The sequence below is a fragment of the Salvelinus fontinalis genome, chromosome 6 (assembly GCF_029448725.1).
Source record: "Salvelinus fontinalis isolate EN_2023a chromosome 6, ASM2944872v1, whole genome shotgun sequence".
In the NCBI taxonomy this organism is placed as follows: Eukaryota; Metazoa; Chordata; class Actinopteri; order Salmoniformes; family Salmonidae; genus Salvelinus; species Salvelinus fontinalis.
The window spans coordinates 15580837-15601168 of record NC_074670.1 but is presented as its reverse complement, the minus strand read 5'-3'; the positions used below and the strand labels follow the sequence as shown (position 1 = coordinate 15601168).

The 20332-nt window shown below is 42.6% G+C and overlaps 2 protein-coding genes and 2 non-coding genes across 4 annotated transcripts; 3 read left to right on the top strand and 1 right to left on the bottom strand.

The window, feature by feature from the left end:
• Positions 1-390: 390 nt before the first annotated feature.
• LOC129857144 (ras-related protein Rab-13) lies at positions 391-11001 on the bottom strand. Its single transcript, XM_055925103.1, has 7 exons — positions 10340-11001; positions 9458-9518; positions 5202-5262; positions 4848-4925; positions 3143-3232; positions 2795-2860; positions 391-2562 (listed from the first exon to the last, which is right to left on the bottom strand). Exons 1-7 carry the CDS (start codon positions 10461-10463, stop codon positions 2443-2445), a joined length of 600 nt encoding a protein of 199 aa, XP_055781078.1. The 5' UTR covers positions 10464-11001; the 3' UTR covers positions 391-2442.
• Positions 11002-11551: 550 nt separating this feature from the next.
• LOC129857143 (40S ribosomal protein S27-like) lies at positions 11552-16245 on the top strand. Its single transcript, XM_055925102.1, has 4 exons — positions 11552-11662; positions 12288-12396; positions 13101-13211; positions 15967-16245. The coding sequence occupies exons 1-4, from the start codon at positions 11552-11554 to the stop codon at positions 15993-15995; spliced, it is 360 nt and encodes a 119-aa protein (XP_055781077.1). The 3' UTR covers positions 15996-16245.
• On the top strand, positions 12850-12985 carry LOC129858732 (small nucleolar RNA SNORA13). The gene has a single exon (XR_008760085.1). It is a non-coding gene; the product is annotated as a small nucleolar RNA SNORA13 (small nucleolar RNA).
• LOC129858733 (small nucleolar RNA SNORA13) lies at positions 13282-13418 on the top strand. The gene has a single exon (XR_008760086.1). It is a non-coding gene; the product is annotated as a small nucleolar RNA SNORA13 (small nucleolar RNA).
• Positions 16246-20332: the final 4087 nt, after the last annotated feature.

Sequence of the window (20332 nt, the reverse complement as noted above, 5' to 3'; positions counted from 1 at the left end):
GGCAGTTGTAGTTCACTATTATACACGTCTCACACTATAGGACTGACTGTATGTTACATTATGTTTCACTTTGGTTCTATCCTCATCTCTTATATAGGCCTATACATACCAGGGGGAAGAATGGCGAGGGGCTCAACAAGAACATTTATGTAAGCCATTAAAGGACACATTTTGCCCAGCTGGTATTGTCATAGGTGAAAATGCAGCAATGCTCTTTGGGGGGGGGGCTGTTAGACTTATTCATGAAACTGTGAAGGTTTGGAGAGTGGGGGACAATGCACTGATTCCTGTAAGCTGAGATACACTATTTTAGTGGGACAGACAAGAGTGATGCACCAAAATGCAATTCACTCTGAGAAAATGAAAGTATAAGCCTACAAAATAGAAGAGTTCTTTTTGACAGTCTTTTATTGAATAGGCTAAGCAGAGCGTATGTCAAATGGTATACATTGGTCATAAGATAATTGATCAGACATGGAATGGTCGACAGGGTGAAAATGTGTGTGAATGAAAAGAGGAAAGGTGAGATATCAGAGTAAAAACACACAGGGTGCATCATCTCAATAGTCTGGAGTAGCTCCTTCCCCTCGTCTTCTTCCCAGAAGACACTTTAGAGAATTGAAATGAACCCATAGACAGAGAAGCTTGCTGGCACAGTAATGATTATGTAGTGTCTGGCATGGGAAGCGACATCATTCCTTCCTTCAGAGTAATCACTGATCTGACACGTTTGGATTGGTGAGAGTATCGAGGTGGAAGTCTTGTCCAATCACAGTACAGTATATGATATATGGAGAGATATATTTGCAAATCTATCCAGTAGTACATCAGTGATTACCTCCAGGGTGCATTGGACCAGGGCCCTGGTCTGTCTGAAAGAGGAAGGAAGGGTGCTTCTTTTCCCCAAAGCTGTTGAACAGGTGCATCAGATAAAAGGTCAGTTTGTCTATCAGATCAGAAAGGGTCAGTAGGTCTATCAGCAAAAAAGAGAACATCTCATCCCTCTATGTCCAACTCTCATCAGCATCATTCCATCCCTGTCTCTATGACACTTGCTTTACTCATCTGTTTTTGATCCCTTGCTTCATCTATCCATCTCATTGGCTCATCACTCCACTCCTCTCATATTGCACTTCTCTGTCTCCCTCTTCCACATCCTCAGTCCATCCATGTACCACACTTTATGTAATAGAAGAATAGTTTACAACAGGCACAACCCAGATCACTCATCTTTACCTAGTGTGGAAAACACAGGCAAAATTACAATTCAGGGTGAACTATCCCTTTAAGAGCATAATGTACCATCACCATAGTTACAGCATATAGATCTAAACTCTCGTCACTCTCTAGAATGCCCCCTGTGCTCCTCCTAAACAGCTATGAGCTGCTATAAACATAGAAATAAAACAAATGGAAAGGAATGTCTGCGTGTTGTTCTAATTCTAATTCTTTGGCTATGACACTGAAAAGTGATTCTATGGCAGCGGTGCATAACTCAGGTCCTCTAGGGTCGCCATTATGGTAGTAGTTACCTTTAATGTTACAGTAATATCTGCTGGTATTTGACCTTGTCTCTCCACCAGGAACTAATTTAGATCTGAGAAGCCTAGTGATTACACTCTCGAGACAATCAACTGTTTCATCAACTGTTCAATCAAAAATCAAGAATGTAATTGGCAGTTTCACTGAAAGGTCACTTGTTCCTGGTTAATCAAGGAAAAAGAATCCCTCTGAAATAGAGAGATAGGATGAAACACAGCAGACTCTTGTTCCATTAAGGAGCTGTGCACCACTTCTCTACAGTGTGAAGTCCAGAGCCATGGGATTACAGAGTTCAGCAAACTCAGTTTGGGATTTAGAATTTGAGCGACCACCATGTTGGTTCCAAAAAATCTAATTCAACAGATCATTGTAGAAGGAATCGATTTTGGAATGTTGTCTCATGGAACATGTGGAGCCAACATGGAAGATATTTTCCTTAACTCTGTATGGCTCTGGTGGAGTGTAAACATACCCTGGCTGTCAATCAGTCAGTCACCATGACAACAAAACCATTGCAGGAGATTGAAGACAGTTGATACAAAACATTTTTGGGTGAAATCAAGGTATTCATCCTATTCTTTAAACAAACCACTGGATATTCCTCTGTAAAATGCCCTTGGACCACCTCAACATAGTTACATGGTCATTAAAAGTGCAATCCATAAATTCGCTTTCTGGTAAAAATAAAAGTGTAGTCAGCACTTTTTAAAGGGGAGGGGGTAGTAAATGAAAACATTTATATTTTTTCTCAAGTCAATAGTGTTTGAAATTGATCTTGTTGCCACAGGGGACAGAGAACTTGTGGATTGCGCCTTTGAAACCCTTTCCTTTGCAATAATATTGTTCCTATATGTGATAGTTCCCTCAGGTAACGAAGAGTCAGCCAGGACAGCTCTGCCTCTACAGTAGGAGACATTTGGAGGATTTCTTCTCAGCGTTGGTGATTTTGACCTCGCGACCTGTGGGGCCCGGCTTCTTGCTGGACTTCAGTAGAATATCTCGAGCCAAAGCCATAAAAGACTACAAAGAGGCAGGAAGAGGTGGAGGGAGAGAGAGGCAGAGAAAGGGTAACAGTGGGCGAGTGGGGATATGGGGATTATTAGGGTATGTGGCACATGTAACCTGTATGAAAAGGACAACATATCACCCATATTCCCCATGTGAAATGCATAATAAAGGACCAGATAAAGACAGACTCTGTGATTGAATAAAGGACATAAATATAACATCTAAAATAACATATTTATCTCACCTCATCAACATTGATGCTGGCCTTTGCACTGGTCTCAAAGAATCTGATCCCATGATCCTTTGCCAGCTGTCAACAACAGAACGCAAGTGTGATTACAGCAGGATATGATGTCACTTCCCTCTCCTAATCAGCAGAGTTTATGCCACGTTCAAAACAACTGGGAACTCAGAAAAATACGAGGTCAAATCATGACGTCAGTGATCTTCAGGTTGAAAAGTCGGAGCTCTTATCCCTCAATGATCCACACATCCATTCATCCATCACTAACATCTGCACATCAGTGTCAATATCATTGAAAGAAAACACTTCATTATCAAAACAATGATCATAAAAACTGTAGAGGCTCACCTTTTCCCCCGTTTCCTTGGATACCTTCCTCTTGGCCTCAATGTCACATTTGTTAGCTAGCAACATCCGGCTGACCCCCGCTGATGCATTCTGGGGGATAAAAGATAGGGAGTTGGCATCCATCGCATCCATTTTATATTTCAATGATGTATCCCTCAACTTCTGCCCTTAGTTCTGCCTCCCCAAGCACCCTCTAGCAGAGGCTTTAATTCAGCTCTAAATTGGAGCCACGTCTAACTCTTGGTTCAGATGGGAAATCATGAACTAATTTCAAAATGTTCACATTGAACTGTTATCTTTGTTAACTATGCAAACAAAATTAAACAAATGTAAACATGTTTTTGGGAGTACAGTTGTATGCCCCGTTATTCACTAAAGGCGCCCCCTTAGAAAACAAACGAACATCTAGTCTCAATGTAACCCTTGTTATTGTGGTTTATAGATGGCAATAAGAAGTCTGGTCAATCAGAATAATGTCCTGTGCAGTCATTCCATAAGACTGTCTGTCTAGGGGTTGTTTGATGTCACTGTGCATAATGGCTGATTCATCTAAAGAATGTTAACATGTTTCTATAATGAGGACCAGGACTGTGCCTCCAATGTCAGTGGAGAGACAGCTACATAATTTCTGCTCCTTGTGCTTTTCTAAACGGCATCCATCACTGACCACAGAATAAGGAAACAGTGGTACGAGACTCTCTGGTAGTGTTGCTCATGTCTCATTTTATTGTTTCAAATCCTTCCTAGAGGTCTGAGAAAATGCTGCCCTCAGTTTCTTTCTGGCCTGTGTCATGTCTTGTCCCTTCCCTCTTTCACAACAGTCAGTCTGTGTTTTCCTGTCAACAGTCAGTCTGTGTTTTCCCTGTCAACAGTCAGTCTGTGTTTTCCCTGTCAACAGTCAGTCTGTGTTTTCCCTGACAACAGTCAGTTGGTGTTTACCCTGTCAACAGTCAGTTGGTGTTTCCCCTGTCAACAGTCAGTTGGTGTTTCCCCTGTCAACAGTCAGTTGGTGTTTCCCTGTCAACAGTCAGTTTTTTTTTTCCTGTCAACAGTCAGTTGGTGTTTTCCCTGTCAACAGTCAGTTGGTGTTTTCCCTGTCAACAGTCAGTCTGTGTTCCACTGTCAACAGTCAGTCTGTGTTTTACCCTGTCAACAGTCAGTCTGTTCCCCTGTCAACAGTCAGTCTGTGTTTCCCCTGTCAACAGTCAATCTGTGTTTCCCCTGTCAACAGTCAATCTGTGTTTCCCCTGTCAACAGTCAGCCTGTGTTTTTTCTGTCAACGGTCAGTCTGTTTCCCTGTTCCATGTCAACAGTCAGTCTGTGTTTTTTCCTGTCAACAGTCAGTCTGTTTCCCTGTGAACAGTCAGTCTGTTTCCCTGTCAACAGTCAGTCTTTTTTCCTGTCAACAGTCAGTCTGTTTCCCTGTCAACAGTCAGTCTGTTTCCCTGTCAACAGTCAGTCTGTTTCCCTGTCAACAGTCAGTCTGTTTCCCTGTCAACAGTCAGTCTGTTTCCCTGTCAACAGTCAGTCTGTTTCCCTGTCAACAGTCAGTCTGTTTCCCTGTCAACAGTCAGTCTGTTTCCCTGTCAACAGTCAGTCTGTTTCCCTGTCAACAGTCAGTCTTTTTCCCTGTCAACAGTCAGTCTGTTTCCCTGTCAACAGTCAGTCTGTTTCCCTGTCAACAGTCAGTCTGTTTCCCTGTCACCTCCTTGATGCTCTTCATCCAGTTCTGAATGTTCTCGTAGGACTTCTCATCTGTGATGTCATACACCAGGATGATGCCCTGAGAGATCACGGGAGACACGAGTCAGACAAAAATAAAACAATTCTAAATCAACCTGATGGATGTAAGAAATATGATACTAATAGTTTCAGTCATGATCTTACACCCACAATGTTCTCTCATATCTACAAAGGTTAAGAGAGAGAAGGCCCGTTTATGCCTGGTGCTAAGATGCCCCTGTTGTCCTGATCTTGTCCACATTCTGATTGTGGTCACAGTTTTAGACAGGTGTTTTAGACACTTGTGATCTGATTGAGAGAGAGTTGAGAGACTCACCATAGCTCCTCTGTAGTAGGCTGTAGTGATGGTCTTAAACCTCTCCTGCCCTGCTGTGTCCCTGAAAACAGAATACATTAGGGGAAATGTTTCACCTTCTTCAAAAAGTAGCTCTTTGAACACCCTGGAGTACAGATGTAGGATCTTAATTTGAACCAGTTTGCTACAACAGGAAAATGATCCTGCAGCAACAGGAAATGTGAATTATTATGTGGATTATAATTAATGGACATTTTTGTAGGGGTTGATACATTTTCCATGAGGGTAAATCAAGTCTGAAATTTCAAAGTGGAAATTACACATTTTAGAACCCTTTTTAAAAATCAAATACACTACAAGTTTGCATTTCACGCTTTGCAGGAAGATTCTCAGCAACAAAAGCGTGATCAAATTAAGATCCTACATCTGTAGTAAGCACTGAAACTACTGCAGATTTGTCTGTGTTGGCAGCTGTTCTTTCTCTACACATTTCCTGTTTTTCTAATGCAGCACCCAATTCAAAGAGTACACTGTTTACACATACATATCCAGAGTAATACAGCCTTTACACACGTGTGTCCAGCACATCATTTATCCACGCTTCTGCAAAAACAATATGCTATGGTCACACTAATGTTCTCACAGCACAGAACGTAGAAGTTCCCCACCTACACACTGAGCTATGGTCAGCAATGGAGGTTGGTGGCACCTTAAATTGGGGAGAACAGGCTCGTTCTAATGACTGGAGCGGAATAGGTGGAATGGTAACAAATACATCAAACACATGGTTTCCAGGTGTTTGGTGCCCTTCACTTTACTCTGTTCATGCCATTCTCCCCTCAGCAGCCTCCTGTGATGGTCAGTATGGCATATCCCCCCCTAATGGCTCAAGTCAGGATTTGCGGAGGTTAACCTGATCCTGTATCAAAGGACAACTTCTTCCAGGGGTGTGGAATCCACAGAGATAAGACGTATGTTTTATGCCAGTTCAATAAACTTCAGACTTCATGTCTGGCTTTATGATAACTCACTGGCATTCACTGACAGATAAAACATAGGTGAAGTCATAGCCTACACCAAAGGCCTTGCCAGTCAATATCTCAGTGTACTCAGTAACATATGCCAGATATACACTATGTATAAAAAAGTATGTGGACACCTCTTCTAAAATTAGTGGGTTCGGCTATTTCAGCAACACCCATTGCTGACAGGTGTATAAAAATCGAGCACACCGCCATGCAATCTCCATCGATAAACATTGGCAGTAGAATGGCCTTACTGAAGAGCTTAGTGACTTTGAATGTGGCACTGTCATAGGATGCAACCTTTCCAACAAGTCAGTTCGTGCTAGAGCTGCCCAAGTCAACTGTAAGTGCTGTTATTGTGAAGTGGAAACGTCTAGGAGCAGCAACGGCTCAGCCGTGAAGTGGTAGGCCACAAAAGCTCACAGAACGGGACTGCTGAGTGCTGAAGCACGTACCGTGTAAAAATTGTCTGTTGTAACACTCACTACCAAGTTCCAAACTGCCTCTGCATAAGAACTGTTCATCGGGAGCTTTATGAAATGGGTTTCCATGGCCGAACAGCCTCACACAAGCCTAAGATCTCCATGCGTAATGTCAAGCATCAGCTAGAGTGGTGTAAAGCTAGCTGCCATTGGACTCTGGAGCAGTAGAAACATGTTCTCTGGAATGGTGAATCACGCTTCACCATCTGGCAGTCCAACCGACAAATCTGGGTTTGGCTGATGCCACGACAAAGCTACCTGCCCCAATGCATAGTGCCAACTGTACAGTTTGGTGGAGGAGGAATAATGTTCTGGGGCTGTTTTACATGGTTCGGGTTAGGCCCCTTAGTTCCAGTGAAAGGAAATCTTAACACTACAGCGTACAATGACATTCTGGACGATTCTGTGCTTCCAACTTTGTGGCAACAGTTAGGGGAAGGCCCTTTCCTGTTTCCGCATGACAAAGCCCCCGTGCACAAAGCCAGGTCCATACAAAAATGGTTTGTCGAGATTGGTGTGTTAGAACTTGACTGGCCTGCACAGAGCCCTGACCTCAACCCCATATTAATGCCCATGAATCTGGAATGATATGTTCAACGAACAGGTGCCCACATGCTTTTGGTCACCGCAAGCCTACCAGATGAGCTAAATGCCTTTTATGCTCGCTTCGAGGCAAGCAACACTGAAGCATGCATGAGAGCTGAAGCATGCACCAGCTGTTCCGGATGACTGTATGATCACGCTCTCCGTAGCCGATGTGAGCAAGACCTTTAAACAGGTCAACATTCACAAGGCCTCAGGGACAGATGGATTACCAGGACATGTACTCAAAGCATTACCAACTGGCAAGTGTCTTCACTGACATTTTCAAGCTCTCCCTGGCCGTGTCTGTAATACTTACACGTTTCAAAGAGACCACCATAGTCCCTGTGACCAAGAAAGCGAAGGTAACCTGCCTACATGATTACTGCCCCGTAGCACTCACTTCGGTAGCCATGAAGTGCTTTGAAAGGCTGGTCATGGCTCACATCAACACCATCATGCCAGAAACCCTAGACCCACTCCAATTTGCATACCGCCCCAACAGATCCACAGATGATGCTATTTCTATTGCACTCCACACTGCCCTTTCCCACCTGGACAAATGGAACACATATGTGAGAATGCTGTTCATTGACTACAGCTCAGCGTTCAACACCAGTGCCCAAAAAAGCTAATCACTAGCTAAGGACCCTGGGAATAAACACCTCCATCTGCAACTGGATCCTGGACTTCCTGACGGGCCACCCCCAGGTGGTAAGGGTAGGCAACAACACATCTGCCATGTTGATTCGCAACACTGGGGCCCCTCAGGTGTGCATGTTGAGTCCCCTCCTGTACTCCCTGTTCACCCACGACCGCGTGGCCAAACACGACTCCAACACCATCATTAAGTTTGCTGACGACACAACAGTGATAGGCCTGATCACCGACAATGATGAGACAGCCTATAGGGAGGAGTTCAGAGACCTGGCAGTGTGGTGCCAGGACAACAACCTCTCTCTCAATGTGAGCAAGACAAAGGAGCTGATCGTGGACTATAGGAAAAGGAGGGCCGAACAGGCCCCCGTTAACATCGATGGGCTGTAGTGGAGCGGGTCGAGAGTTTCAAGTTCCTTGGTGTCCACATCACCAACAAACTATCATGGTCCAAACACACCAAGACAGTTGTGAAAGGGGCACGACAACACCTTTTCGGCATGGGTCCCCAGATCCTCAATAAGTTCTATAGCTGCACTATCGGCCGGCAGGTAGCCTAGTGGTTAGAGCGTTGGACTTATAACTGAAAATTTGCAAGATCGAATCCCCGAGCTAACATGGTAAAAATTTGTTGTTCTGCTCCTGAACAAGGCAGTTAACCCACTGTTCCTAGGCCGTCATTGAAAATAAGAATTTGTTCTTAACTGGCTTGCCTAGTTAAATAAAGGTAAAATAAAAAAATCAAGAGCATCCTGACCAGTTGCATCAGTGCCTGGTATGGATCTGACCGTAAGGCACTACAAAGGATAGTGTGTACAGCCCAGTACATCACTGGGGCCAAGCTTCCTGACATCCAGGACCTCTATACTAGATGTGTCAGAAGAAGGCCCCAAAAATTGTCAACAACTCCAGTCACCCAAGTCTTAGACTGTTCTCTCTGCTACCGCAAGGCAAGCGGTACCGGAGCACCAAGTCTAGGAACAAAAGGCTCCTTAACAGCTTCTACCCCCAAGCCATAAGACTGCTGAACAACTAATCAAATGGCCACCTGGACTATCTACATTGTCCCCCTACATTTCTTGAACTGCATTGTTGGTTAAGGGCTTGTAAGTAAGCATTTCACGGTAAGGGCTACACCTGTTTTATTTGGCGGATGTGACAAATACAATTTGATTAGATTTAGATTTGTAGTGTATTTTGCAGCTATTGCATACTGTGTTGCATGCCTTTAGTCTAACAAGACGAATAAAATCAAAATCTTGCATTCCTAAGGTCTTGCACTACAATCAGTGAGTGGTGACCCTTTGAGTGACATTTGGACAGAAAACCAACATAAACAGTTGGTTGTTTTGGTAAAAAGGGAGGTTCCTCTTTCCTCTGAGAAAGAGAAGTAGACACACGTCCAGAACACACGAGAAGTTGAATAAAATCTGTGTGTCGGTCCCATAACTGTCATCACTCTTAGAGAGCAGCAAACAGTAGTCCTAAATGGACCTTTCATTCTTTCTTTGCCTGGATCCTCCTCTCTTACCAGACTTGCAGTTTGACTTTCTTTCCCTCCACGTCTATCGTCTTTACTTTAAAGTCGATGCCTGAAGAAAGGATGGGCGGATGACAGAGAGAGGGGAGGGAGGAGGTCGAAAGGAAGGGAGGGAAGACAATAAGTTAAATTCCCACACACATTGCAGCAAATATAGGTCATGCCAATTAAATCATTTTGACATGCATGGAGGGTGAGACAGGCATTCCCAATTCATCAAACTTTCACTGGGATAGTAAAGTCTGTCTAGCTATATGGTACAACACGGCAGAATGGCAGAATATATATATATATATATATATATATATATATATATATATATATATATATATATATATATATATACACAGTCTCTGGGTTTGTTATTTTCTGGGTTTCCTGCAGGACAGGGACGTCAGAGAAAGAGAGGGATGGCAGAGAGAGAGGGAGAGGGAGAGGACAGAGAAGATGGGCGTCTTAAACTGTGAATTCCAAAGGAGGACAACCATTTTTCTGATAATGAGAGACTGAAAAGAGATAGGAGAGATAGGAGGAATGGGGGTGGGTGGACCCTCTGGGTAAAGTGAGGGAGGGGAGAGGAGGATATGGAGAAGATATAGAAACAACAGCAGCACAGCAACAATGTAGGTGAACTACAATAGGGATATCAGATTGAGATATAGGAAGACAGTGATAGAGACGTGTAGAGACATGAACACAGCAGAACTGGAAACGTGAGATAACTGCGTGGTGAAAGTGATAAGAACTTGGCATTATATGTTAGTTGACAGAATGGTATCTATCTCAGCAATGAAGAATTTAAAGGATTGCTGAATTAGGGGCCGATTAGGCTATAACCGATTAAATGGGATTTCGTAGAGCTAGGATACATACCGATAGTTGATATGTAGGTTGAGTTGAAGTTGTCCTCAGCAAATCGAATAATCAGACATGTTTTCCCCACTCCACTATCTCCAATGAGTAATAATTTGAAAAGGAAGTCGTACTTCTTCGCCATAATGTCTTTCAAAGTTTTTGGTGAATGATCAGAAACTATGATCCTTTACAAAACTAGTACACTTTCCAATGTTCTTCTTATTTGTAACGCTTAAGAGGTTAACAAATGCCTTAAAAAGTATTGCTCAACATACACAAAGGTCAAAATTACACTCTCATTTCTCCTGGGGAGTTTCTGGTTTTCTTTAGCATAAAATCCGCTTGTTTTCCCTTTCCCTTGAAAACTGTCACCGGTAAATACGGTTCTCCCTTATGTCTCTTTTGATCCGAAAAAAAATAGAACAGAACGCCACAAATTAAAAACGATTTGGAACAAACGCTTCTGCACTTCAATGGGCTATACAATTGTACAGCGCCACAAAGCTTTGTTAAAATCCATTTATCAAACCAAAATGTCAAGTTATTTTCTTCCAAAGGCCGATTAACATTCATCCATTCCACACAGACAGGGCAACGTTTCGCCCAAAAACTTTCTCCTGCCGAAGTTCACGTAGGATTACGTAGAGGGAGAGGTTCAGTTATTACAGTGGAGGGAACAGACTGAAATGGGACAGCAGGAATGGCCGATACTGCTTGTAGACAGCAGAGGGCGCTCGACCATATGAATAAAGTCAATGGTTTCTCAGCTGTATTATAGAGCCCCATGTACTGAAATATGTCATAATATCAATTCAATTAAATTCAAGGGGCTTTATTGGCATGGGAAACATGTGTTAACATTGCCAAAACGAGTGAGGTAGACAATACACAAATACATAATAACAATACATAATACATATATATCTCTCTGTGTACGTGTATCCTTAGTACCATATTTCTTTTCGTGGATAAAACAACGAGTAACAAACAGAATTTGACTGACAATTAAATTAAAAGATGAGGTGGATGAGAAATATGAAACTGAATGTCTTTATTAAAAATTAAGTGGTCTCTCCCTCACACTGCGAGAGAAATCTAACAAAATCAAATGTGCCAGTAAGGCTAGTTATAGATGGCGCTGAACAAAACCTCTCTGTGTGTAGACCTGTGTGATTTGGAAGAGTTGACCTCACAAACATGGCCTCCTTTGCCTCGCCTCCTTGACACGTAATGGCGACAAAACACTTCCGGCCCCTGCCTCACGGCCCCGTTCATTTATCAACTGTCAACTTCCGGTTGATCCTTCTTTTCGGCAACGGCTACAAACTCGCCAACATGCCAGTAAGTGCGCACACAGGCAATAACCCTTGCTTCAGTTTGGGAATTTTGTTTGAGGGGGACATGACCACATCCATCGATGTATTAGAAATGTGCAAATATTCCGATTTATTTATATTCAGGATTATTCAACAAATGGATAACTAGAACAATCTTAAACTGCGTGCCAAGCGCGTGCTATGGTCTGCTGAATTGACGCAATATGGCGGCGTACATGCAATAGAAAGCATGGACTGACATGTAACTAGCTAGCTAACTAGCTAGCTAGCTAGCTAGCTAGCTAGCTAGCTAACTAGTTTGTTGTTTAGTGATTGTTTCTTAGCATTTGAAAGCGCTTGTACACGATGCTAAGTTTGACTAGATATGCGCATTCCTTGACTTATGTTTGATAGTGGACGTACGCAGGCTTTAGCTAAACAAGATAACGTTAAAAAGCGTAGGCTAGCCACTACTGAAGTTACTAGCCAGGCGTTTACCCAACGAACATTTGTCAAATGTTTTTGATTATACTAACTTATGTACACGTCTCCTGTATGGACATTGTTTTAACTTGTTAGTTAGCTAGATTATCAAATGGACTTTCTCATCTACATTTTCTAAAATGGCCACCCTCTGGTTTCTCTTTCAGCTCGCAAAGGACCTGTTGCACCCAACCTCCGAGGAGGAGAAGAGGAGTCACAAGAAGAAACGTCTTGTACAGAGCCCTAACTCGTATTTTATGGATGTCAAATGTCCAGGTTAGTGTGTCTCCCTGTAGCTTAGCTAGAAGTGACTCCCTGGCTCAGCTCACACCAAACGCAGCCATCATTGTAAATAAGAATGTGTTAACTGACTTTACTTTTATTTATTTTTTATAAATACGTTAACTAAACTGACCATGGTTTAGTATCTAGGGATGTGGACCATATTCAACTGACAGGTCATTGGTTTGCCTGTCTTCAGTAAAACTGGCCAGTCCACCAAAGGGAGAGTTTGCATGGCCAATGGAAACTCGATTTGATCCTGTGTGGCTCGGTTGGTAGAGCATGGTGCTTTCAACGCCAGGGTTGTGGGTTTGATTCCCACAGGGGAACAGTACAAAATGAATGCGCTCTTCTATAAGTTGTCAGATAAATGACTTAAATGTAAATCTAATTAGGTTGTTATTGATTACTGAGACTGACTTGTTTCTAGAGGGATGTGTAGTGACTTGCCTTTGTGTTGCCCATTCATTGTCTCCAGAGTGAGTGAGGTGTCAACCAAGGCATACAGTAACCTTGTGGTTGTCTTTTTTTGGAAAGGAGTCTCCACTGATTCCTTTCAATAACTGCAACTGCAAGAACACAACAGTAATTAGAACATAATTTGTGTGTGTGATTTGTTGGGACTGAGAACACGAGTATGTCTCGTTCAGTTCAGGACATTGAGGTGAATGTTAATTTGTCTGAACTGTTCTCTACAGGATGCTATAAGATCACGACAGTGTTCAGTCACGCCCAGACAGTCGTCCTGTGTGTCGGATGCTCCACAGTACTGTGTCAACCTACAGGGGGTAAAGCACGCCTCACAGAAGGTACTATATTACACACTCCCAGCCTTCCACACAGTGTCCAGGATGGAAAAATACCGTTGGACATAATTGATGCCTTTATGTGTTGCCCATTCATTGTCTCCAGAGTGAATGAGGTGTCAACCAAGGCATACAGTAACCTTGTTGGTTGTCTTTTGTTTGGAAGGAGTCTCCACTGATTCCTTTCAATAACTAACTGCAAGAACACACTAGTATACAGAAATAATACTGTCTGTTCTGTTTCTAGTTGTAATAGTCTGACCTGCCACTCTTTAGGATCATGCCATGAGATGTCAAATAAAACTACTTTTTGTTTTCCAGTTGAAAATGTAGTTTTTTCATACTTTACTGACATGACCAAAATAATTTAATGTATTGCTTTTCAATAGCCCCAATTGAAGTGTGACCCTTTACCTGCTCAGCTGGCTTGGGTTGTGTTTACCACAGCTCAGGTTGGCAGTGTTTGTAGGGCTAGGAATGGCCAGGGTCCTCAATATTATCATAACAATACTTAGAGGAAATGTCCACTCATTCTTATCATTTACAGTGCTACATAACACTGTGGACAATATGTTTTGTGAACAAATGTTTCATTTTGATATGATAAGGTTGGTAGCAACATGTGGAAATCCGTTGCAGCTCAAGTCGACTACAAAATCCACAATGCAAAGCTCTATAGGCTAGCTAGGTAGGCAGCTGGCTCGCAAACGTACCTAAACACAACATCAAAGTCAATATCAGCATATGAAGTTGCTAGTTAGCTGTGAAATCACCTAAACAAACTGCACTATCAATTTAGAAGTCTCACCATTTTCGACCTGCAGATCGAAGTGCCTCATTGTGGAGTCTGACATTCACAGCAGCACCATGCAATGACGAAGCAGACACAGGAGAAATGTGTTTGACCCTCTGTTAAATTAAACATGTCGATGTAAGAAAATTGCAAAAATATGACCAGTGGCTCATTGGAGAAAGACAACCTCTCGTTATGACATCGGCCCGTATTAAAATCTGATATGTATGACAGACGGTTTTGCAATCTAAAAGTCATTCCTATTAACTTCCAGGGTAGTGAGAGAGACTATCAGTGCTGCATCATACCGGCCTGAATTTCTGGCTGCTTGAACGGCAATGGCTCAGATACACATGAAATGACCAAGGGAATTGATAGAACATCACCCAGAGATGTGATTTTGTGCAGCATTAAATGCAGAAACGATGTGTATTGTGATTTGACGTTAAGCATATTTCTCACTATGTGATCTGTGCTGTTGCCAGGTGGAACCTATTCCCTGTATTGTTTGCTTAGTGACAGCGGTGCTATATACCGTTTCCTGGATCACCAGTCAGTTGGTCAATATTGTCCTAGTATTAATGATTGACAATATTGGCATGCAATGAGTTCCTAGTGAATGTCTGTCCATATAACATGCTGACTGGACCATGTTGGTTTTGTATGTACACACCAGACGCGATCCAAGACACGCAGGTTGAAATATCAAAACAAGCTCTGAACCAACTATATATTAAGATTTAAAAGCAAAATGTTGGTCCCATGTTTCATGAGCTGAAATAAAAGATCCCTCTTAGTGAGCATATCTCCTTTGCCAAGATAATCCACCTGACAGGTGTGGTATATCAAGAAGCTAATTCAACAGCATGATCATTACACAGGTTCCCCTTGTGCTGGGGACTAAAGGCCACTCAAATGTGCGGTTTTGTCAGACCACACAATGCCACAGATGTCTGGAGTTGAGGGGGTGTGCAATTGGCATGCTGACTGCAGGAATATCCACCAGAGCTGTTGTCAGAGAATTTAACGTTTTTCTCTACCATAACCTGCCTCCAACGTCGTTTTAAGGAATTTGGCAGTACATCCAATCGCCCTCACAACAGCAGACCACGTGTATGGCGTCGTGTGGGTGAGCAGATGTCAACATTGTGAACAGAGTGCCCCAGGGTTACGGTATAGGCAGGAATAAGCTACGAACACAATCGCATTCTATCAATGGCAATTTGAATGCACAGAAATAGCATGGTGAGACCCATTTTTTAAAAGTTATCTTAGACTAACAGGTGCATATCTGTATTCTCAGTCATGTGAGATCCATTGATTAGGGCTTAATGAATTTATTTAAATTGACTGATTTCCTCATGACTTGTAATTCAGTAAAATCTTTGAAATAGTTGCATTTTTGTCAAAACAAAACATTTAGCTAGCTTGCTGTTGTGAGCCAATTTGTCCTGGGAGATAAACAGTGGGTTATTTTACCTGAAATGCACAAGGTCCTGTTTTTCTGGATCTTTGTAGAATATTGACCAATTTTGAGTTGCACACAATCGTGTGTTCTCTACTCCGACAATCCACAGATAAAAGGGGAAACCTAGTTCGTTTCTAGTAATATCTCCTTCTGTGGACTTTATGTCGGTTGGCAACCAACTTTAAAGTGCATTACCACCACCGACTGGGACTGGTGTGTGGACCTTTAGTTCATATTTCAATAACCAACGTGGGTATATGCTCCTAAAAACCAATGAGGAGATGGGAGAGGCGGGACTTGCAGCACGTCAAAAATAGAACCAAGTTTATTTTAGCGCCTGGCTACGCAGACGTGTGTGCAGTTTAGATGAAATGATTGAATAACCGCTAGGCTGTCACTGGCCTTATCAATAGTAGTTTGATCTCCTCACTCTCCCTACCATATAAAAGTGAAATCTGTCTGGGACCATAACTAACTCCTCTTTCTCCTTCACCCAGGATGCTCATTCAGGAGAAAACAGCACTAGACTCTCAGCAATAGAGCTTGTTGGACCGAGAGACCCAAGGGAGGAGAGATGGGATTGACCCCACAGTGACCCTGCTCAGGAAGTGACAACGCGAGAGGAAAAGTGGAGATGAAACTGAAGAGGAAAGATGGTGTTGAGCTCTGCTTTGTGTGCGTAGAGAGAGAACGTCCCCTTGCATGACATCACTGTAACACCACTCCACCGGTCTTTCTCTCACTTCTTAATAAAGTTTTGTTTTTTCGTTAAAGAATCCAGTTTACTTGTCAGTCTTTGATCCAGGTGTCAAATATGTTTGATTCTATTATTAGAAAATAACATGGTGTCATATGGGGAATGTAAGCTGGTCCTAGATCTATGCCTGAACAACTCTCTAGAAACCCTGTTCAAGTTCTTTAATTCACTGTTCACTGTTCTTTAATCAGGGGTGTTACACATTCCAAGGAGGACCTAGACCTGGTTTTTCCCTTTCAATTAAGACGTAGACAACCAGGTGAGGACAGTAACTTACTAATCAGTGACCTTAATTCAACCAAGTACAAGGGAGGAGAGAACCCGCAGACACTCGTCCCTCTGGAATGAGTTTGACACCTGTGCCTTAAATGGACCAATGCAATACACTGACGGCGTTTGGCAGGAAATTGTTAAGTTGAAGGTTTTAACATGGATATTTCACAGGGCTGTTAGTGTCACCGTGTGCTCCAGAGCCAGTTGCGTTTGCGGATGATCCTTTCTGTGTCTGGGGATGAGGGTCTGATCCAGTGAGTGAAACGCACCGTCCTGCTGCATTCCACTGGAGAACACACACCATCTTAGACACAACCCCCCCTAAGACTGCTGCATTCCACTGGAGAACAATTACCTCTGATATAAAGCTTACAAATAATTTATGCTACCTGATGCACCAATATAGTAGAAGGTAACTGGTACTGACGTGTGTTTGGGTACAGGCCGACCACCGGGACAGGAACCGTCTGCATGCAGGAGTTGTACACTGACAAATACAGAAGTGTTGACTGTCACTAGAGTAGGGAGGAAGTCACCACCAACTGAGAGGTTAGTTACTTATAAACAAGGTGGTGGTGTGGTTAGTTACCTATGGACAGAGTAGTGGTGTGGTTAGTTACCTATGAACAAGGTAGTGGTGGTGTGGTTAGTTACCTATGAACAAGGTAGTGGTGGTGTGGTTAGTTACCTATGAACAAGGTAGTGGTGGTGTGGTTAGTTACCTATGAACAAGGTAGTGGTGGTGTGGTTAGTTACCTATGAACAAAGTAGTGGTGGTGTGGTTAGTTACCTATGAATAAGGTAGTGGTGGTGTGGTTAGTTACATATGAATAAGGTAGTGGTGGTGTGGTTAGTTACCTATGAACAAGGTAGTGGTGGTGTGGTTAGTTACCTATGAACAAAGTAGTGGTGGTGTGGTTAGTTACCTATGAATAAGGTAGTGGTGGTGTGGTTAGTTACCTATAAACGTGGTGGTGTGGTTAGTTACCTATAAACGTGGTGGTGTGGTTAGTTACCTATGAACAAGGTAATGGTGGTGTGGTTAGTTACCTATGAACAAGGTAATGGTGGTGTGGTTAGTTACCTATGAACAAAGTAGTGGTGGTGTGGTTAGTTACCTATGTATAAGGTAGTGGTGGTGTGGTTAGTTACCTATGAACAAGGTAGTGGTGGTGTGGTTAGTTACCTATGAATAAGGTAGTGGTGGTGTGGTTAGTTACCTATAAACGTGGTGGTGTGGTTAGTTACCTATAAACGTGGTGGTGTGGTTAGTTACCTATGAACAAGGTAATGGTGGTGTGGTTAGTTACCCATGAACAAGGTAATGGTGGTGTGGTTAGTTACTTATGAACAAAGTAGTGGTGGTGTGGTTAGTTACCTATGTATAAGGTAGTGGTGGTGTGGTTAGTTACCTATGAACAAAGTAGTGGTGGTGTGGTTAGTTACATATGAATAAGGTAGTGGTGGTGTGGTTAGTTACCTATGAATAAGGTAGTGGTGGTGTGGTTAGTTACCTATGAACAAGGTAGTGGTGGTGTGGTTAGTTACCTATGAACAAGGTGGTGGTGAAGAGTGGTTAGATAGTTACCTATGAACAAGGTAGTGGTGGTGTGGTTAGTTACCTATGAACAAAGTAGTGGTGGTGTGGTTAGTTACATATGAATAACGTAGTGGTGGTGTGGTTAGTTACCTATGAATAAGGTAGTGGTGGTGTGGTTAGTTACCTATGAATAAGGTTGTGGTGGTGTGGTTAGTTACCTATGAATAAGGTAGTGGTGGTGTGGTTAGTTACCTATGAATAACGTAGTGGTGGTGTGGTTAGTTACCTATGAACAAAGTAGTGGTGGTGTGGTTAGTTACATATGAATAACGTAGTGGTGGTGTGGTTAGTTACCTATGAACAAGGTAGTGGTGGTGTGGTTAGTTACCTATGAACAAGGTAGTGGTGGTGTGGTTAGTTACCTATGAACAAGGTAGTGGTGGTGTGGTTAGTTACCTATGAACAAAGTAGTGGTGGTGTGGTTAGTTACCTATGAACAAGGTAATGGTGGTGTGGTTAGTTACCTATGAACAAAGTAGTGGTGGTGTGGTTAGTTACCTATGTATAAGGTAGTGGTGGTGTGGTTAGTTACCTATGAACAAGGTAGTGGTGGTGTGGTTAGTTACCTATGAACAAGGTAATGGTGGTGTGGTTAGTTACCTATGAACAAGGTAATGGTGGTGTGGTTAGTTACCTATGAACAAAGTAGTGGTGGTGTGGTTAGTTACCTATGTATAAGGTAGTGGTGGTGTGGTTAGTTACCTATGAACAAAGTAGTGGTGGTGTGGTTAGTTACATATGAATAAGGTAGTGGTGGTGTGGTTAGTTACCTATGAATAAGGTAGTGGTGGTGTGGTTAGTTACCTATGAACAAGGTAGTGGTGGTGTGGTTAGTTACCTATGAACAAGGTGGTGGTGAAGAGTGGTTAGATAGTTACCTATGAACAAGGTAGTGGTGGTGTGGTTAGTTACCTATGAACAAAGTAGTGGTGGTGTGGTTAGTTACATATGAATAACGTAGTGGTGGTGTGGTTAGTTACCTATGAATAAGGTAGTGGTGGTGTGGTTAGTTACCTATGAATAAGGTTGTGGTGGTGTGGTTAGTTACCTATGAATAAGGTAGTGGTGGTGTGGTTAGTTACCTATGAACAAAGTAGTGGTGGTGTGGTTAGTTACATATGAATAACGTAGTGGTGGTGTGGTTAGTTACCTATGAACAAGGTAGTGGTGGTGTGGTTAGTTACCTATGAACAAGGTAGTGGTGGTGTGGTTAGTTACCTATGAACAAGGTAGTGGTGGTGTGGTTAGTTACCTATGAACAAAGTAGTGGTGGTGTGGTTAGTTACATATGAATAACGTAGTGGTGGTGTGGTTAGTTACCTATGAACAAGGTAGTGGTGGTGTGGTTAGTTACCTATGAACAAGGTAGTGGTGGTGTGGTTAGTTACCTATGAACAAGGTAGTGGTGGTGTGGTTAGTTACCTATGAACAAAGTAGTGGTGGTGTGGTTAGTTACCTATGAATAAGGTAGTGGTGGTGTGGTTAGTTACCTATAAACGTGGTGGTGTGGTTAGTTACCTATAAACGTGGTGGTGTGGTTAGTTACCTATGAACAAGGTAATGGTGGTGTGGTTAGTTACCTATGAACAAGGTAATGGTGGTGTGGTTAGTTACCTATGAACAAAGTAGTGGTGGTGTGGTTAGTTACCTATGTATAAGGTAGTGGTGGTGTGGTTAGTTACCTATGAACAAGGTAGTGGTGGTGTGGTTAGTTACCTATGAACAAAGTAGTGGTGGTGTGGTTAGTTACCTATGAATAAGGTAGTGGTGGTGTGGTTAGTTACCTATAAACGTGGTGGTGTGGTTAGTTACCTATAAACGTGGTGGTGTGGTTAGTTACCTATGAACAAGGTAATGGTGGTGTGGTTAGTTACCTATGAACAAGGTAATGGTGGTGTGGTTAGTTACCTATGAACAAAGTAGTGGTGGTGTGGTTAGTTACCTATGTATAAGGTAGTGGTGGTGTGGTTAGTTACCTATGAACAAAGTAGTGGTGGTGTGGTTAGTTACATATGAATAAGGTAGTGGTGGTGTGGTTAGTTACCTATGAATAAGGTAGTGGTGGTGTGGTTAGTTACCTATGAACAAGGTAGTGGTGGTGTGGTTAGTTACCTATGAACAAGGTGGTGGTGAAGAGTGGTTAGATAGTTACCTATGAACAAGGTAGTGGTGGTGTGGTTAGTTACCTATGAACAAAGTAGTGGTGGTGTGGTTAGTTACATATGAATAACGT

Excerpts from the sequence above, each read along its gene's own strand:
- LOC129857144 (XM_055925103.1), bottom strand. The coding sequence starts at position 10,463 with ATGGCGAAGAAGTACGACTTCCTTTTCAAATTATTACTCATTGGAGAT. Across the intron at positions 5,263-9,457 it reads AAAGTCAAACTGCAAGTCTG|GGACACAGCAGGGCAGGAGA; the intron begins GTAAGAGAGGAG and ends TTCTGTTTTCAG. Across the intron at positions 3,233-4,847 it reads GGATGAAGAGCATCAAGGAG|AATGCATCAGCGGGGGTCAG; the intron begins GTGACAGGGAAA and ends TTTATCCCCCAG.
- LOC129857143 (XM_055925102.1), top strand. The coding sequence starts at position 11,552 with ATGGCGACAAAACACTTCCGGCCCCTGCCTCACGGCCCCGTTCATTTA. Across the intron at positions 11,663-12,287 it reads ACAAACTCGCCAACATGCCA|CTCGCAAAGGACCTGTTGCA; the intron begins GTAAGTGCGCAC and ends TTTCTCTTTCAG. Across the intron at positions 12,397-13,100 it reads TATGGATGTCAAATGTCCAG|GATGCTATAAGATCACGACA; the intron begins GTTAGTGTGTCT and ends TGTTCTCTACAG.